General features: G+C 31.4%; 1 protein-coding gene across 1 annotated transcript in view; it reads left to right on the forward strand.

Moving 5' to 3' along the window:
- Positions 1-18,492, forward strand: part of Vps13B (vacuolar protein sorting 13B) — a 65,611-nt gene that overhangs the window by 18,172 nt on the left and 28,947 nt on the right. Inside the window, exons 24-50 of the mRNA XM_088271031.1 lie at positions 1,045-1,142; positions 1,829-2,052; positions 2,184-2,242; positions 2,616-2,643; positions 2,736-2,822; positions 4,062-4,237; positions 4,849-4,901; positions 5,752-6,001; positions 6,139-6,252; positions 7,499-7,559; positions 8,427-8,584; positions 9,481-9,607; positions 9,690-9,736; positions 9,956-10,112; positions 10,904-11,007; positions 11,096-11,287; positions 11,557-11,624; positions 11,711-11,837; positions 12,838-12,922; positions 13,029-13,118; positions 14,638-14,797; positions 14,924-15,021; positions 15,111-15,210; positions 15,753-15,984; positions 16,063-16,225; positions 16,635-16,732; positions 17,184-17,331. Of these exons, the coding sequence (XP_088127157.1) occupies positions 1,045-1,142; positions 1,829-2,052; positions 2,184-2,242; positions 2,616-2,643; positions 2,736-2,822; positions 4,062-4,237; positions 4,849-4,901; positions 5,752-6,001; positions 6,139-6,252; positions 7,499-7,559; positions 8,427-8,584; positions 9,481-9,607; positions 9,690-9,736; positions 9,956-10,112; positions 10,904-11,007; positions 11,096-11,287; positions 11,557-11,624; positions 11,711-11,837; positions 12,838-12,922; positions 13,029-13,118; positions 14,638-14,797; positions 14,924-15,021; positions 15,111-15,210; positions 15,753-15,984; positions 16,063-16,225; positions 16,635-16,732; positions 17,184-17,331 (3,304 nt within the window). The remainder of the gene's footprint in view (positions 1-1,044; positions 1,143-1,828; positions 2,053-2,183; positions 2,243-2,615; positions 2,644-2,735; positions 2,823-4,061; positions 4,238-4,848; positions 4,902-5,751; positions 6,002-6,138; positions 6,253-7,498; positions 7,560-8,426; positions 8,585-9,480; positions 9,608-9,689; positions 9,737-9,955; positions 10,113-10,903; positions 11,008-11,095; positions 11,288-11,556; positions 11,625-11,710; positions 11,838-12,837; positions 12,923-13,028; positions 13,119-14,637; positions 14,798-14,923; positions 15,022-15,110; positions 15,211-15,752; positions 15,985-16,062; positions 16,226-16,634; positions 16,733-17,183; positions 17,332-18,492) is intronic.

Raw genomic sequence — 18,492 nt, forward strand, 5'->3', positions numbered from 1 at the left:
CATAATTACGAACAAATAGAAAAGAATTCAAGTCGAAACATGTATGGATGACTAATTACCTTTGTTGTTGGAAAATATAGGACCCGCCTATTCCAGGGCACGAGATATATTTCAAGGACGATTTATATGTCCTGCTTGTGCCCGATAGTGTTAACGCTTGACGTATTTATACGTCCCGCCCGGTTAACAGGTTAATTAACACATTAAACGCCAATACTTAAATTTGTCAATTTTGAAATTCACAATAAAATAGATTTTGGTAATTTACATATTTTAATTATATAATGTATTTAGCTTCTTTAATTTTTTGATTTGACGATAGGTCCCATAGTTAAAGGATTTTGAATATAGCTCTTGATTGAGGTCACTGGTGCACCCCATGGTGCTGCGGTCTAATACAGGCGAGGTCACCGATGCCTCCCATTGCGTTTAACATGTTAAGAATACACAAAAATAATTTTGCCATTGGAACTCTCTGTACAAGTTATATTTAACTATAATTTATATTTCATGCAATAACTTTGTGATTTTCCATTTTATAATTAAAATATATCTTTTAAAATCAGTTTTAAAATCACTATAAATATTATAATTAAGTTATAATAAAATGTTTATAGTGATTTTGATAACAATGTTATGTTTTTTTAAATATTATAATATTTAATTATTGAATCGTCTGTCTAACGATTTTATAACTAAGGATTTTTTAAATATTTATCGGAAAGATGTAATATTAAAAAAACTTTTGTTATTCAAGTTTCACAGAAAGTTCTCTGAAAATACAGTAAAAGTTTGTAAAAGTTTACTCAAAATTAATGGATAGGAAATATGGGCTTTGATATTTCGAATGATATTAGTAGTTTTTGTTGACAAAATAACAAAAGCCCGAAAAAACAATCCCATGATTTGAAATGTAGATTAGTTAATCCTTTATATTTCACTTCTTTTTTTACCAGATTTTAGTACCGACTATCTTGTAATTATTTATTTTATTTTGTTATAAAAAAAAATAACAAAAAATACTCAGTGTGTGTGTGTTTTCAGGATACCTAAAGCAGTAATTAAGAGTGCTCCATTGAAAAGCTCTCTTTTAAATTTTACTGGACCGCCATACAAGATCCCAAAAAACATTTGGAATGAAGGTAAAATGTCAATACTCTTAAATTTATCCTTATACAGTAGAGTCCCGAAAACTGACCTCGGGTGGCCGAGTTTGTGAAAATGAGGGGTTATCAGGAAGTAGTAAAAAAATAATACATACGAGTGTTTTCTCATAAAATACAGCACCGTAGAGCAGGGCTACTTGAACTTTGATGTGTTACTTAAGCCCAGTACAAAACAATGATTTAAATCTGTATTTGGTCTACAATAATGAACGTATCTTGACAGTAAGTGTCACCTTTCAGGGAAACAATGAATTATGTCGATACATTCATTATTGTAGACCAAATACAGATAAAAAAAAGTACTGGGCTCAAGTAACATCAAAGTTCAAGTAGTTCTACGGTACTGTATTTGTATGTATTGTTTTCTTGAGAATTCAACAGAATAAATTGCCAAAAAATACCCTTACACAAGTCAAAGTACATATTTGATTAACTGCATTTTACTTATTGGCCTTTACTACATGAAAGTTTAAAGTAATTTACCTGATAAGACAGAAGTCAGAAAATTAATGTATGAAAAATAACTGTCCGACTTTGGGGTTTTTTCTCCTGCCAGGCCGTGTTATCCGGACTGCTGAGTTATTTATTGTATGCTGAGTTTTTTTGGACGATCGTAATATAACTAACAATGCTAAATAAAATATGTTATACAATTTTTTAAGGTTCGCAATCGTATCCCTGGCACGCACAATTAGAGAATATGACTTGCCATTCTCTTTTACAAATATGCAATATCAAAGTTTTTAAAAATATTGTGCTCAAGCCTTTAACCACGGAAGTAATTGTGAGTCTCACAATGAAGAAAATAGAAGTTCCCGAGCAACCACCTACTAATAAAATGATGCCAGATGTACACAAAACACAATCTGATAGTGAATCACCCGTTGTGAGTATTCCGATTTTATTATCGTATCACTTGATAAAAATAAGTCCCTTAAAATTTAACAATGTTTTTTTAAACCCTTATTCCTACCCTGAGACTGTATGCCTTAAATGTATATTTTTTATTATTTCCAGGACCCAAAGAAAGACATCAGTGAAATGAAAAAAGACCAAAATATATCACTAAAGTCTAAGTATAAACTGAATTCTTAATTTTTATGAGTTCATATTAAAGTATTTTGAATATTGAAATCATTGTTAACTTTGTGGTATGGTAATATAACACTCTCCTAATCCTTCATCTTTCACTTTGTGTGATACGATGTAAAAACTTCATGACTATCGGTTTCAGAATAACTTTTCATCATCAGGTCAACTGTAGACTGTAATCTAGAGTTGTCCTGATGATGGAATGATTATTCCAAAACCGGTAGTCGTGAAGTAGAATATTTAAGGGGTATTATGCAAAGTGAACGATGAGTGATAAATAGAGTGTCATTTTGAAATAATAATTTTTAAAATTTATTTATTATTTTATACAAATTTACAATTTGTAATTTTTTCTAGATTTACGGACCCAAAAGAACCAAATAAAGTGAGTGAATTTTAATTATAAAGGAATATGTATTTATTTATCTTATTAATAAATATTTCTTTAAATATACATATATATGTCCATGTTTGCAGATTAAGATGGGAAATGAAAATTATCATCTAAACATATTTGTTCACATTGATACTGGATGTGTCGAAGTCTGCCTCAATAAAAAACAGGTATGAATTTTCAGATAAACTTTTCGTTTAATAAAATGTCCTCTGTGATAGATACTTGATGATTTTTTTAAAAAGATGATATATTCCCCATTTCCTGTTTGCAATGCTTTGAAATAAAATTTAGTTGTTAAATTACTTTGTATTTTTTTTTTACTTACAAGTTTTATAGTAGCATATTTACAACTTTTTTTTTGCGACTGATAAAAATTGTATCTAAATTGCTTGTGTATTTAAAACAAGTAAAAGAAAGTAATTAAATACAGTTAATTCTTATTATTTTTTGATATCTCATCAAAGATGAAGAAGAATATGGAAGTCTGGGGATTTACGGGGCTTACGACCGTCATAGGCTGGTTTAAGTGATCACTTTACACACGTGTAACATTCACCAATTCTACCCATTATTGACAACCACACTACTCAAATTCTTGGAAGATCTATATATATGAACCAATTTAGAAACCTTGTTCATGAATCACTAGAACTTCACTAGAGACATCTATTGGTGAGATGTAAAGAAGCTTTTTATTAAGCAGAAACTCTTATATTAGTATGTGAGATCCGAATTCTGGATTATAAACTTCGCTAGAGACATCTATTGGTGAGATGTAAAGAAGCTTTTTATTAAAAAAAAAAATATATATATATATATATATGAAAATAACTCCTGTAATTGGAGATAATCCAGATTTTGTGAACAAGTATTTGGACACACTCAAAATGTTGTAAACAGTTAATTCTGTTTAATTGGGCCGCTGGCCAATCGAAGCAGCCATTTGCTTGGTCCAAGTCTTAAGGAACGGAAACCAAATCAATAGTAATTGACGTCACTTTGTTAAGACTATGCTATTGTTAAAGTTAAATTCAAACCTCAAAAATTATATGAATAATTGTCAGTTGTGTCTTATGGTCAGTTTGGTCTAATGTCTTGGTCTGTATGTGTCCCAATAACCAGTGTTGTCAGGTTTTTCCATCAACGCCAACCCTAATTATACTCAGACAGTCTGCCGCCCGACTCTCAGTTTATTAAATCAATTCTGATCTGTACAATGTTTATTGGTGTCTCCCGCTCTCTACCAACATTATGTAATAGACGCTTTTGATGCATTGAAAAATAATGTGTTAAGTAGCAGTGGATACAGAATATGCACCAATGTATAATATTAATAGAATTAACTTTATTTTGACAGTAGGTTTTTCCATTGTTTTAATTTTTCATCAACAATATTTTTGTTTTAGATTACAACTTTGACCATTATACTGGGTGGATTGAAAGAGTTAGTCAACATGATTGGAGGAGATTCTTCTAAACAGGAAGCAATTGATGATTCGTTATCTAAAGAGTATTATGAACAGTTATTGTTAGATCTGTGTACAAAGAACTACGCCACTGACAACACATTATCTTTGTCAAAGTGAGTATTTATTTATGGAATTTTGTTTTCTCGCAGGTGTGAAAAAAATTCAGGTCATAAAAGTCATGAAAAATTTAAATAAAAAAAATAATCTCCCCTTCAAACTATTTATAATCTTTTTGTTTTTGTTCAGTTGTCCATATCAAAATGTACTGATGTCATCCGTGTAACATAACCTTTAAATGGGCACAGAGGTGGGCAAAAGCCCGGCTTAATTTATCTTGCTTGGCTTGCGAATGTTGCGATATTTAGATTTCGAACAGTTAAATTTGATTTATTTTAACTATTTTAAGTATTAGTTAATATGAAAGAGATAAACTTATCGCCTATTTATTTTTTTTTGCTGAGTTCAAATCATACTTGCTTTTTAGTCCAGTATAGAATCTGTATAGAAAATTTATTTTGTTGCCCTTTTCATGGTAGAAAATAGTGCATTACTAATTCAGTCCGATTTGCCTTTGGGTTGGTCCACCGTGGTCCAAGAAATAATCAATTCATCCCGGCCCTGAAACAGTTGCCCAGTCCTAATATAGTGAGATCTTATTGGATAATGAAGGATACTGTGATTGACTAATTTATTATAATTGACTAATTTTGTTTTCTTATTTCAGAGACCTTACTAGTGTTCAAGATAGTGGAATCGAAAAAACTAATAAAAAACCAGGTACTTAATCATTACTATTTTTTGACAAACTTTATTGTTTGAATTTCAAATACAGTGGAACCTCTCGTAACAAACAACTTTCATAACAAGTAATTCGCATAACGAGCAAAAAAAGGGAAATAGTTGCTCCCTTAACGAGAGATATTTCGCATAACGAGTAACAGAGGAAGGGCATGTCCCTTTTTCACGACATTCACTTGTGAACCGGGGCTTTCGCGGCTTGGGAAGGAGTTACCAAGAGGACCCTCACTTCTGCTTGGAAAAAACTTTGGCCAGAGAGTGTTGTCAGATGTGATTTTGAAACAGTAACTGTGGAGTCTACAGTCAATGAGATTGTGATATTAGCCAAAGAGTACAGCCAAGAGCTGACCACCGAAAAGCTTATGGAGTTGAATGCATGGGAAACTGTTGCATCGTACATAAAGAAGCATCACCCTAATAAGGAGGTGGCTCTTTGTGCTACAAATTTATTCAATGATAATGCTGTGACACATTTTTGCCAAATTTTGAAGCCTTGGCAAAAACAAATGTCTTTAAACAGTTTTCAAGTTAAAAGGGATTAATTATTATTTGTCATAAATTTGTTTTTTTTTATTTAGGTTTTTTTAAAAATCTAAATTATGTAAAAGTTTTTACACACAATTTATAAGTAATTTTATTTGAAAAAAATGTTTAAAAAAATAATATATATAATTGAGTTATCTTTTGGCCTGAAACGCATTAAATTATTTTACATTGATTTCTATGGGAAAAAATGTTTCACTTAACAAGTAAGATGTAAGGAACAGTATTTTTTTGGATAATAATACATACATATAAGTAATGTTTTGATGAAAATGGGTGTTTGCAGATTCGCAGCAAACAGACCTTATTTGGTCTGTTTGGATTCAGTGGACTATATCCAAAATGACGGCCAAGTGTTACGCTCACAAACCAAATGAAGATATACATTCCTTAACCGCCTTGGATGATCACAAGAATCCATACAATTTAAAGTTAGTTTTTGACGCTGAAGACATCATAAGTAGCTTTGACATGCAGAACGACTTTTCAAAGCTGAAGTCCAAAATTACCAGTGCCAACATTCAACACTTCACCAGGTACTGTACTGTACTGTCTCTTTTGTAATAAATAATTTTGGATTAAAAAAAGTTATACTATTCATTTTCCTCTTTCCTTTTGAATTTTCTGTTTTAAAGGTTGGTCTGCTGTTTCTATTTATGATGTCTTTTTGCAGGAAAGATTTAGCCAGTCAGTGGGAAGTTGGTAGTTACAACGGAATTGTGTTACGAGGAAGAGATCAGGATTCAAAGGAAAAACCATTCTTTTCAATTACTTCGACCGTCGCAAAGTAAGTATCGAATGAAATCATTATTCAATTATATTTATAATTTATTTTCTAATACTAAATATAATTATGCGTCTATACCAGGGGTCGGCAACCTCTTGGAGCAAAAGAGCCAATGGTGAGTGGCAAAACAGTTTGGAAATTTTCGGGGAGCCAATTTTTTATTTACAATAATTTAATTGATTGAAAATCAAAAAATAATTTGATGTCATATGTGTTTGAAAAACTTGAGACATTTAAGAATTTAAGAATAATTTTTGCACACCTTGGGACAGATTGCACGGGAATCTGACATCACTGACCCCTGTACATATTACTGAAAATGAGAATCACATGGTCTGCTGTGAATAAGCATACCAGTATATACATTTGAAAAAAATAATAATCATGTATGTACAATATGATAACTTTCCGAGCATGTTTGCTATCAAACCAGCCTTTTTTCGAGTGTGGTTCTTCAAAGGTTGTTTTCTTTTCAATGTTTACATTTTTAACAAGAGAAAGGTTTTATGAGGGGTCATATGTGCTTAAACGGCACCATCCCTCCTTACCCAACAGAATATTCAAAAAATTAATAATAATCAATTGTGAAAATAGTCATTTTGAATTTGTCAAAGAAAGCTACACAAAGTCCTTAAACAGCCACATGTGGCAACGTGTGGCTCGCGAGCCCTGCCGACCCCTGATCTATACCATAATAAAAAGTTACAATGATGGTATGAATAATGAATTTTCTTCATTTAAAATGCTAAACATTTTATGAGTCAAAATAATTGACATTTGCTGACGTTCTACAGAAAGAACCAGTCGGCAAATTAAAAAAATACAATAAAAATTATTGTATAGAATTTTTGTAATTACATTTATTTTTTTTAAGAATATCTTAACTAATTTTTTACCTGATAATTATTTCATTAATTGATTCGGCAGTCACTTTGTGGTAAAATATATTTATTTTAAATTTAAGTTTTACTTAGTAAATACCACTATTTCTTAAAATCTACTGTCACACGTGTTTCGATGCATTCCGCATCATTTTGAAACACCATATTAACATGCGGTGTTTGAAAAAGATGCGGAATGCATCGAAACATGTGTCACAGTAGATTTTAAGAAATAGTGGTATTTACTAAGCAAAACTTAAATTAAAAATTGATAATTATTATAACGTTCCTTATGTCCATATGAATGTCTTAGTAATAAAACCTTATGTATAACAAAATTATATTTATTGCCATTTCATTTATAGATCTTCCAGTGTTTACAGTAGGTGGGAAGATGGTAACAAAAGGTTCTTTAAATCACAATTGGTAAGTTGAAATTAAGTCAGTTTACCTAATGTATTAATCTGAATCTTTAACCGGTTAATTGCCAGCAGGTACATGTATGGCGGCACCCAGCACGCCGCGAATTTTACTACAAAAATAAAACCTTCTAAACATATCGTTATTGAAAGTGTAATAACGTTTATTTATAAAACTTACCAAATAAATAAAGAGCGCGCCAGTCGTGCAGTCATTTATCCAAAATCATAAAATTAATTTTTCATGGTGCAGGGTTGTCACAAAATTTGTCATAGAAAATATGAAAACTAAATTATATGTCAAAAGTAATTGTTTATGTTAGTTTAATATTAAAAGTATACACACACACTATGATTTAAAAAGTTAAAAATTAAAAATCATCAGAATCGACACTAAAATCACTGTCATCAAATTCAGCAGTGACGGCAATTCGGGGATTATTGGACAACCCTGAGCGCCATTAGTTGTTCCGACGACAAAGCTCTCTTTAATTTACGTTTAAAGTGGTAAAAACAAATTCGGTTTCAATTCTAAGTATGCAAAGATATTCTCAATAGATGTCACTATGCGTTTAATATATTTGTACATTTTAAATAATTGATTTTCTTTTACTTAAAGCCCGCTTAAAACGGCGCGTCTCAAGACGTAATTTTTGTATGAGCGGCGCTCCGTTCACAGAAAATTATGCGTCTTAAGACGCTCTTGGCAGTTAACCGGTTAAATATGTTAAGCAATTATCAAAATGGATTTATGATTTAAAAAAAAAACTATTTTAAAAGGTAATTTGATAGGTCGTAGAAAAAATAACCACACCATATTTTATTATCCTTTAAAATGCTAACCAGAAAAAATAATTTTTTTGTTTAATTTTAGAACCCATTTAATGAGTATATATCGGAGTATGAAATCTGTGTCCAAGCGCTGGATGTTATAATGAGTGCCAAATGTCTAGAACCGTTTATTAACGCCTTCACCCCGGCATTTTCATTATCTTCAAAGTCCACAAATGAAGTTTCATCATCCATCACAAAGTAAGTTTTATTTTTTATTTGAATTAATTCTCGTTGAAAGTCCATAAATATTATAGCCACTCTACTATAGCGACTTTCGAATTGATTCAGCAGGATTATTTTGATGCGCAAAGACAAGTCTAGTGTTCAGCATTAGGCAACGTCAAATGTGTTCTCAATATTATTAATATTTAAAGCATTTACTTTATGGTAAGTAATTTTTACTTTTTTTTTTTTTTTACAAAAATGTTAGCAATATTAGTATATAACCACTCAACGAGATTTTTATGTCTACCGGATTCGAAACGTACGCGTCTCTTTGTCAGGACAATCACTACCACAGCATGCAAACAATACTACCCTTCACTACCATAGCACTATTTACACACTTAAAACTACACAAAATGTTTAACACATGTGATTTTTGGTCGACCCGAAGACCAACATGCACTAAGGGTTGCATCACAAACATGCGTTAAGAGCCGAGGTCAAACATGCACTAAGGGTTGCAGCACAAACAGTTGACCACAAACAGTCAACCCTTAGTGTATGTTTGACCTCGGCTCTTAACGCATGTTTGTGCTGCAACCCTTAGTGCATGTTGGTCTTCAGGTTGACCAAAAGTCGCATGTGTTTAGTTTTAAGTTTTGTGTAGTTTTAAGTGTATAAATAGTGCTATGGTAATGAAGGGTAGTATTGTTTGCATGCTGTGAAAGTGATTGTCCTGACGAAGAGACGGGTACCTCTCGAAACCGGTAGACATAAAAATCTCAGTGAGTGGTTATATACTAATATTACTAACAGTTTTGTAAAAAAAAAAAAAATAAGTAAAAATGTCAAATGTATTCAAAGAAATATCATGTCTTAATGATACTGGTCTTCTGAATATATAGCCTTATGTAATGTTCTTATTTTAGCCCCGAATTCTGGAAAAGCAACAAGATTCCGTTGTCTTATTTTGAGGGTCACCAAATACGGTTGTTGATACCCACAGATAAATGCCATTTAGGATCTGAATATTCACACGACGTTGTCATTATACAGGTATTAAAAAAAAACAATGTTGACAATTTGAAATGTACCTAAGTGTATACTTTAACATTGTTAATTATTTATTTTCTTTCAGATTGGAAAAACCAACCTTACACCTTCACCAGAGAATCCCATTTTACGGTATTTAGAAAATAAATTAAAATATAATGAAAATTTACTTATGACAATAGGCTATTATGTATTGTATCTCCCATTTTATTATTAGGAATACATAGTTGCCTAATTCAATACATGGGTTACATAGAGTTCACTTTAATAATACTAAATATGAAAGTACGAATTACTGTGTTGCAAAAGCGGTATATGTTTGCAATACTTTATTTATTGGACTGTTTTTAGACGACCCCAGAAGGCTGAAATGTACGAGGCAGCAGCTAGAGAGGGATGGCTGCATCTACCGGGAAGTCCGTTAGAAGATAGACAGGGACAGATGACCATTAGTAACATTTCTGTTCACACTGCTCAGTGGGCAAAGCTTCAGAATTCATTCCCACAGGTATTTTTTAATTATTTTTGCCATCAGTTAACCGTTTTACTGTGGACCGTCGATATATCAATACTTTATTGCTGCGGGAAAACTGCGTACCGTCGAAAACTGCGTTTGTCATATATATCAACTTTTGCTCAGTTTGATTTTAGATATCGACCTGATAGATGTAGATAATAATCATAAGTAAACTTTAAATAAGTATATCGGGGTAAAAATAACATTAATTTTTTATTTTTAATAAGTAATTATTGTTTATTTTCCTCATACGATGTCGAATTAGTCAAGTAGCGATGATGAAAACACTTGCGGAACTTGTTCTGCTGTGGAACTTGGAAAATATTTCTTTTAATGACAGTGAGGATGAAGTTAGAATGTTTACAAATCGAAGAATGCGTATTTGTAGTGAAAGTGAAGCTTCCGAAGATGATTCTATTTCTTTGGATGGTCTTGATACCGATACTTTTGTGCAACATCCTGCCGACCTAATTTTTTCCTTTTTTCATCTTTTAACCAACCGAAAGAATTACGAAAATCCCTCTTTATTTGATGAAAATGCACAGAATTTTGTGCACACTTAATTGAAATATTATTTTTCCTCTTAAATTCTTCGGCATTTTGGTATGTGAAAAAACGGCTCAGCAGTAAAACGGTTAAAATTGTCGAAAAATAGTTTATAATTTTTTTTAATCTGTAGTATTTTTTTAAACATTTTTGCAGACAATTGTGCAATAAATTTTATTTGTATAATATCACAGATGTATATCTCTCATATTAAAACTTGTTTTTCTTTCTTTTAGATCAGCGCAGAACAAATAAGTGAAAACCCTGCAGTACAGTGGAATAATTTGCAAAATGACTCTTCATCATCTAAAACAGATCAGTTTTCTGCTATTATACAGAAGTATATTACTCTCTTCTATTACTGTGCACTTTATTTTAACTTAAGTTATTGAAAAAAGCATTTATTTATATTCTCTTATCTCTTCCAGGTTTAATGTTTGTATCACTTTCGCCCTCTCAATGTACTGTGCGTCAATATTTATAAGTGGTCCGTCTCTGGAAATAAATCTCACCACAGATTTTGACATTGTTCTGTCAACAACACAACTTAACCTTCTGTCAGCACTAAGTAATGAGTTTTCTAGTTTACTAAAAAAACTAAAGGACAAACCACAGATAAGGTAACTCTTTTTATATTCTCAATATTTACTATAATAATTGTTATTGAATACACTGTTTTGTACACAGTTAGTATTGGAACGTACAGAGACATCTTTTGGGATAGTTCTGACCTAAACAATGTGTGTTTAAATTTTCAAATGTTCATGGCCATAATGCTTTATAATATGTAACAATATCCCATTACATTGCTTTCATCTACCTACATAGGAATGTATTGAGATTTCTTTTTGTGGATCGAAAAATAATTGTATTTTTACTTTTATTACAGAAATGAACCACTTATCTTAGAAATACACCAAGAAGTAAGGTGTCAAACTGAAACTTTGTGCTCGGAAGGTAACTACCAATCAATAGGTAATTGTAAAGTTATATTTATTTTACAAAATGAATAACATGCTAATTTATATTTTTAATTCTTTTAGATTCTGATAATAAATTTACAGATCCTTCGTTAGAGACGCATTCCCAAATAACCTCACCCTCTAGGAATGCAAATGAAATACTTGATAAGGTCACAAAAGCATCTCTCAGTGAAGAAGTTAATGAATGGTATGATATATATCTTCTTCTTCTTCTTCTTAGTGGCCTATGGCCTTGTGGTCTATTTTTAAGAGGGATTAGCCTCCTGCGATGTCGATTCCCAGCTATCGATCCATCTCTTTGGTGGTCTGCCCGGAAGCCGTCTACCATGGGGTTGGCCGATATATATATATATATATATATATATATATATATATATATATATTATTTTTAAATATACATTTATGCTTAATGTCTTCACAGTTACCAAACTATGGCATGCGTATTTTACAAACTATAAGACGTATCTTGATTTTTAAGCAATTTTTAACAAAAATAACATATTTACCATTTTCACAAGTAGATTGCAAAGCAAGGATAAAAAATATTTAAATAAAATTTGGGGCCTTTGTGGGATCCTTGTGGTGGTATGGGGGAGGGGGGAGTGTTTACTTCAGAGAACAAAGTATTACACAATTCTAGAGTGTTTTTGTGTACTACAAATGCACATGTGGTATTGTATGGTGGACTACATTTTTTATTGTACGATTCCCCTCATTACAATACTGCCAAACAGAGATAGATATTTCTATTTTCAATCTGTCCAGGAGTGAGATTTTTATATATATTTTTTACTTTTTATAATTTTATATCATTGTCGTTGCTATAAGCAACATATTTTCTTGAATAAAAAAAACATTTACCAGCAAACATGATGTATCGAAACATGGGTAATTTTGACATAAATCATGATTTAAACATGTTTTGATATAAATCACGTCATAAATCATGTTTCGACTGTTGGGAATTCAAAATCAAACACTGGATATTTTTATATTTAATTTGAGTAACAAGACACCTGAATTTTAGAAGTAATTTTTTAAAAGGTAAATGTACGTCGTATAGTCAGTAAGATACACTACATATAAAGCATTAATTTTATTTATTGTCAGTAAAGCACATATATTTTGAATGTATTTTATTTTATTTTTTTATAAACATTTTCATAATTATCTTTTTTTTTTCATAGTTACGAAGTGGTGATCACATCAGGAAACAAGACATTAATTTTATATGATGATTCAACAAATTATAAAACGGAGAGAAAAGAGATGGTATCAGTATACATTTCCTTTTCTTTTTCTAAACATATGAATTAATATTTTTGTGGTACCTGTTTTGTTAATTTTTCAGAATCAAAAATCCTATGAAATTTATAAGGGCGATCTCGTAATGGAGCCTCTGATCTTTATTGCGCTGCATCAAACTGTAGTATCAACATCAAAACATTTTAATGTGAAACAACACCAGGTAACAAGGTTTTAAAATGTATTTTTCAACTTGGTATTGTATTTTTATACAGTACAATATACAAAGATAATTTAAAACATAAAAATTTCATAAACAATCAAAACAAAATTGTAAATATTAATAAAAATATTTTTTCACCCGATGTTCAAAGGTACAGCGGTATCTCTCATAACGAGTTTAATTCGTTCCAGCATCCTACTCGTTAAGCAAAACTTTTTTCCCATACAAATCAATGTAAAATACGATAATGCGTTCCAGGCCGAAAGAAAACTCATTTATTATATTTCTTTTTTAACCTTGATTAAAAAAAAAATTACACATAATTTGTTAACAATTGTTAAAACTTGGAAATTTGAAAGTAAACATAAATAAAAATATGAATTTATCACAAATAATTAATCCCTTTAATTAGAAAACTGTTTTAAGACATTTGGTTTTGCTGACGCTTCTAAGTTTGGCGAAAATTAAATTTGTAGCAGAATAGCCACCTCCTTATTAGGGTGATGCTTCTTAATGTACGATGCAACAGTTTCCCATGCTTTCAGTATTTCTCTTATTGTGCTAGAAGATTGATGCTCTGCTACTTCTTCCTCCTTCAGTAACAAACTCTTCTCTATAATTTCTTGCTGTGAAACACGATGCAACTCCATAAGCTCTTCGGTGGTCAGCTCTTGGCTGTACTCTTTCACAAGCTTTTCAATATCATTGTTATCCACCTCGAGTCCCATGATATTGCAGAAGTGAGGGTCCTCTTGGTAAACCTCCTTTAAGACCGCGAAAGTCCCGGTTCACAAATGAATGCCGTGAAAAAGGGGCTTGCCCTTCCCCTGTTACTCGTTATGCGAAAACATCGCTCGTTACGGGGGCAACTTTTTAACTTTTATGCGAATTACTCGTTATGAGAGGTTCCACTGTAATTCCTATTTTTTTTGACTTAACACATTGTTGTCGGGCGATTTTTTTCATCAATCCTGACTAATTACTGTATTAATTAGGGTCGTATACTAATCACAAGTAACCGCAAACACACTTTTGATATGTACAATCTTTTTTAGCATCTCATGCTGTACCAAAAGTAAATGCGTAGAATGATTATAAGCGTCTCCCTATTTCTATGTTAAAACACTTTTAAGCGTTTGCCGCAAACAATGTGTTAATAACAAAAGCACTTTTGATGATTTGAGTCAATTAATAAAGAAAAAGATAATATAAATTTTAATTACAATCAAACATCTAATTTTTCAAAATATGAAAATGTTTTCTATATTGCAAAAGTAGACAAAAATATAAATAGACAAAAATAAAAAATGTATTTGAATTTTTTTCTCTATGATTATCTGTGTAATTTTCATAAAAAAATTACGTCCATTTTTTAATCATCAAAAGTTTTATATGAATATAATGTTGACAGAAATTCACATATTTTCTAAAAAATTGTGCCTTAATTTTAATTAATTGAATTAAATTGAATTTAATTTAATTGAATTCACAAGCTTAAACTTTACATATTTCTCTACAGATTTCCATATATAATGCATCTGCAAATCTATGTGAAACGAAACTAGATAGAATTCCTGTGAGTGGAGATTTCACAATAGAACTCATGGAAGTTAAACCTGGGAAAAGACATTCATATTCTAATGTGCCGCCATCACTCTTCACCATGAAATATATTAATAGTACGTAAAACTTTATTACTTGTATACTTATGACTGCAAATTGGCTGTATTGAGGCTTTTTGCTTGTTAACTTTATTTGGGGTATGTGCTTTGTATTAAATTATATGACTTATTTTTATTTTTCAGCAAATGGTTCATCATTGATTTCACTAAATGTTGATTGCCCTATTAAGTACACTTTATCTGAATCTCGTTTTGATATACTGAAAAATATATACAAAAAGGTCAGTAAAAGTTCTTTCATATTATGTGCAGTACTTTTTTTCTTGTTAGTACAAATCTAGATTGTTGATATTTTCTTTTTAATTTCTAGCTTCTATCTGGTGGAAATATGTTGGATGTTGAAAACTATGATTCCAGTGGAGAAACAATCCAAAAACCTAATATTGGGCGATCCATCAGCACATTGCTTGGTAAATTAAAATATAAACTTTGCAGGAGATGAAAATTATTGTTCAGAAAACCAATAGAAATATGTGTTTATTGTAACTGCAGACAGTTGGTAGAATTCCATATTGAATTGTTGGGTAATATATCCATAATAAAACAAGGTTTGTTGGATTGAATTCTACATTTATTTATGTATATATTAATACGTTACGCATTTCGTCTTCTTAGGACATTATGAGTGTTTGATAATGTCCTAAGAAGACGAAACGCGTCACGTATTAATATATACATAAATAAATGTAAAATTCAATCCAACAAACTTTGTTTTATTTTGGATATATTACCCAACAAGAAATATGTCTATTTTTAAATTTATTTCATTACTCAAGATTGACATTTTGTTTTACTTTTCAATCGTATACATTTTTATTTCTTGTCTCTCTATAACCTTTTAATTGTGGATAATTGATATACTACCTTTTTTTATTTTATAAAATATGAGGTACTTCAACGTTGTTTACTTGGGTCTCCAAGTTTTTTTTTAAACTTGTGTTTTATTTTCCAGGTTCCATAAATGCCATTGAGTTACGTTTCAGTCAGACCATTCTGGCATTAAGATCATCAGAAGAGTCACTAAACGAATGTCTTTTAATTCTTTCTGGTTTGTCGAGTAAGATAGATGTTGATAGCAGGCTTGATAAGATTTATAAGACCGGTCTCATCAATTCCATAATGGTGTCTTTAAAAGGAGAAGATGATAATAAATACAAATTACTCCTGAGTCCTTGGACAATAGGGTTTGTGTGAATGCTTTTATTTGTCCTTATGGTATATTGTATATTTTTCATTCATATTTGTATTTAATATTATTATAGGTACGAGCTTACCACATTTTATGACAAAATCTGTCCAAATACAAGTATTTTCCGTTCACTACAATGTGCCTTGGAAGCTGATATGTTTGTTTTGCATTTTGGTTTACGACAACTCCGGGACCTTAATTCCATTGTCACTTTCTGGAAAAAGAAAATGATACCAGTAAGTAAACAAGTTAAATTATTTGTTGGTAGAATTGTTATGTTAAACAATTTGGCAGTGTAAAGGCAAAGGGGTATACATATTTGTTTCAGAACAAATTTTACAGGATAGCAAAAACAAACTTGTGAAATTAAATAACTCATTTTTTTCATGTATTTTTATACAAACATATCTTAATAAAACTAAATAAGTATTGCAACTACAGCTATTTCCTTCAAATAGTGTATTTCATATCAGCCAGATTATGAAATACACTATTTTAGACATTTTGTGGAACAAACATAGAAAATGAAAAATTTGACAGATATACCCCTTTGCCCATTACATTACCGAATTATCCCACTTCACATCAGGAATTATGGTAATAATTTATAAAAAGTTCACACTTTCAATTAAAAATTCATTTCAGGAATCTAAAGACGATTGCTGTCAAAATATTTCTATGGATCCAGAATCTTTTTGGTCACAGCCATGTCCAAATGAGCAATATTACAAAGACGATCTTCGGTAAATATGACAACTTTCAATAACTCAATTTTACACATTATTTGCGGGAAGCGCTTAAAAGAGTCTTTTACATACTGTTGATAGAGAGCGGGAGACGCTTATAAGCGTTCTATTTGCTTACTTTTGGAAGAGTATGAGAAATGCTAAAAAACTATTGTACAGATTGGAATTGGGTTTGCCGTTTGATTAGAATACTGAGGGTTGGGCGACTGACTGTCCGAGTGTAATTAGGGTTGGGGTAGATGAACAAAATCGGCCGACAACAATGTGTTAAAATATGTGAATTATTCTGCTAATGAATAGGGCAATGTACAAATATTGGATTTTATTCGGCACACTTCTTGATGCAACAGAAATCTATTCCTATTACATATATCTATTCGATTTGAAATCCTCTTTTTGACTGAAAGGTGACTTAATGAACTTTTGTAAATGAAAAATTTCTTTTTAGAGCTGGAGCTTTCGTTTATATTGAAGCTACTAATAAAAGTTTAAAACCAAAACCTTATCAAGTGCTACTGAAAACTAACATTTTGGATTGGGGCTATCCATACCCAAGAGCCATAACCAAGATAATGATCTACCCGTTAATATTCATGGTGAGAACATTTTCATAAATATATGTTTTAACTTATTCCCCATAACTTATTTCTCTGCTCTGACCTTTATCTTTTAATGAATGAGCAATATGGTTAGAATTTAACTAGACACAGGAGATATTTCCAGTGTTTTGAGGCGTTTCTTGGCATATTTTTGCAGAAATTATTTTCACATATGGAACCCTTGGTGTAAACAATTAACAATATGTATATACCAGGTGTATGTTTAAGTATTTTCTGGTTTATAAGAGTTGGCATCATCGAACAGTATGCAGCATATGAATTTGGCACTACGTTAGTTTGTTTGTCTGACGTTAACCTATGAACACACACAATTTCAGTCCGCCAAACAGTAGCATCTTTATTGTGTCGTTCAGTGATCATGTCGACATTTGTGCCTGAAAAAGAGCATTTGCGGCATGCATTTCTTTTCTTATTTAATCAAAAGCAAAAGGCTGTGGAAAGTCATCATTTGCTGGTAGAAACATGGTGAACATGCTCCATCGATTAGAACATATTAGGTTTCCACAGTTTAAACATGGTGATTTCAATGTGAATGATAATGTGCGCTGTGGTAGACCACAAAAGTGCAAAGGCGAGCAATCACACACGTTACTGAATGATGACCCAACTCAAACACAACAGCAATAGGCAAAAGCATTAAATCGGCTGTCCCAACTCAAAACACAGTAAGGGACATTTTTTTTGTAGTACGTTTTTTTTTTTGCATTTTTAGACTAAGTAGAGTCTACTTAGTCCAAAAATGCAAAAAAACGTACTACAAAAAAATGTCCCTTACTGTGTTTTGAGTTTGGACAACCGAAATGTGTCACAAGAAATAATCAGTAGACTTTACAAGTAATGGGGAAGATCAATAAACTCAGTAAATGGATCCCACACAATGTGAATGAACGGCAAATGGGTAATCGCAAAGTCGCTTGTTTAATACTGCAATGTCACAAAAGAAAATCATTTCTGTATCAAATTGTGACGGGTGACGAAAAATAGATTTATTTAAAAAATCCAAAGCAGTGAAAATTGTCACTGTCACCTGGCGAAGCCTGTCCTTTAACACCAAGGCCAAATCGCTTAGGCATGAAGACGTGTCTGGCGGGACCAGAGCGGTATTGTGTATTATGAAGCCCGGTGGAACCGCTATTG

Source organism: Brachycentrus maculatus, unplaced genomic scaffold, assembly GCF_059751285.1.
Source record: "Brachycentrus maculatus isolate JH-2025_06_01 unplaced genomic scaffold, ASM5975128v1 h1tg000412l, whole genome shotgun sequence".
NCBI lineage: Eukaryota > Metazoa > Arthropoda > Insecta > Trichoptera > Brachycentridae > Brachycentrus > Brachycentrus maculatus.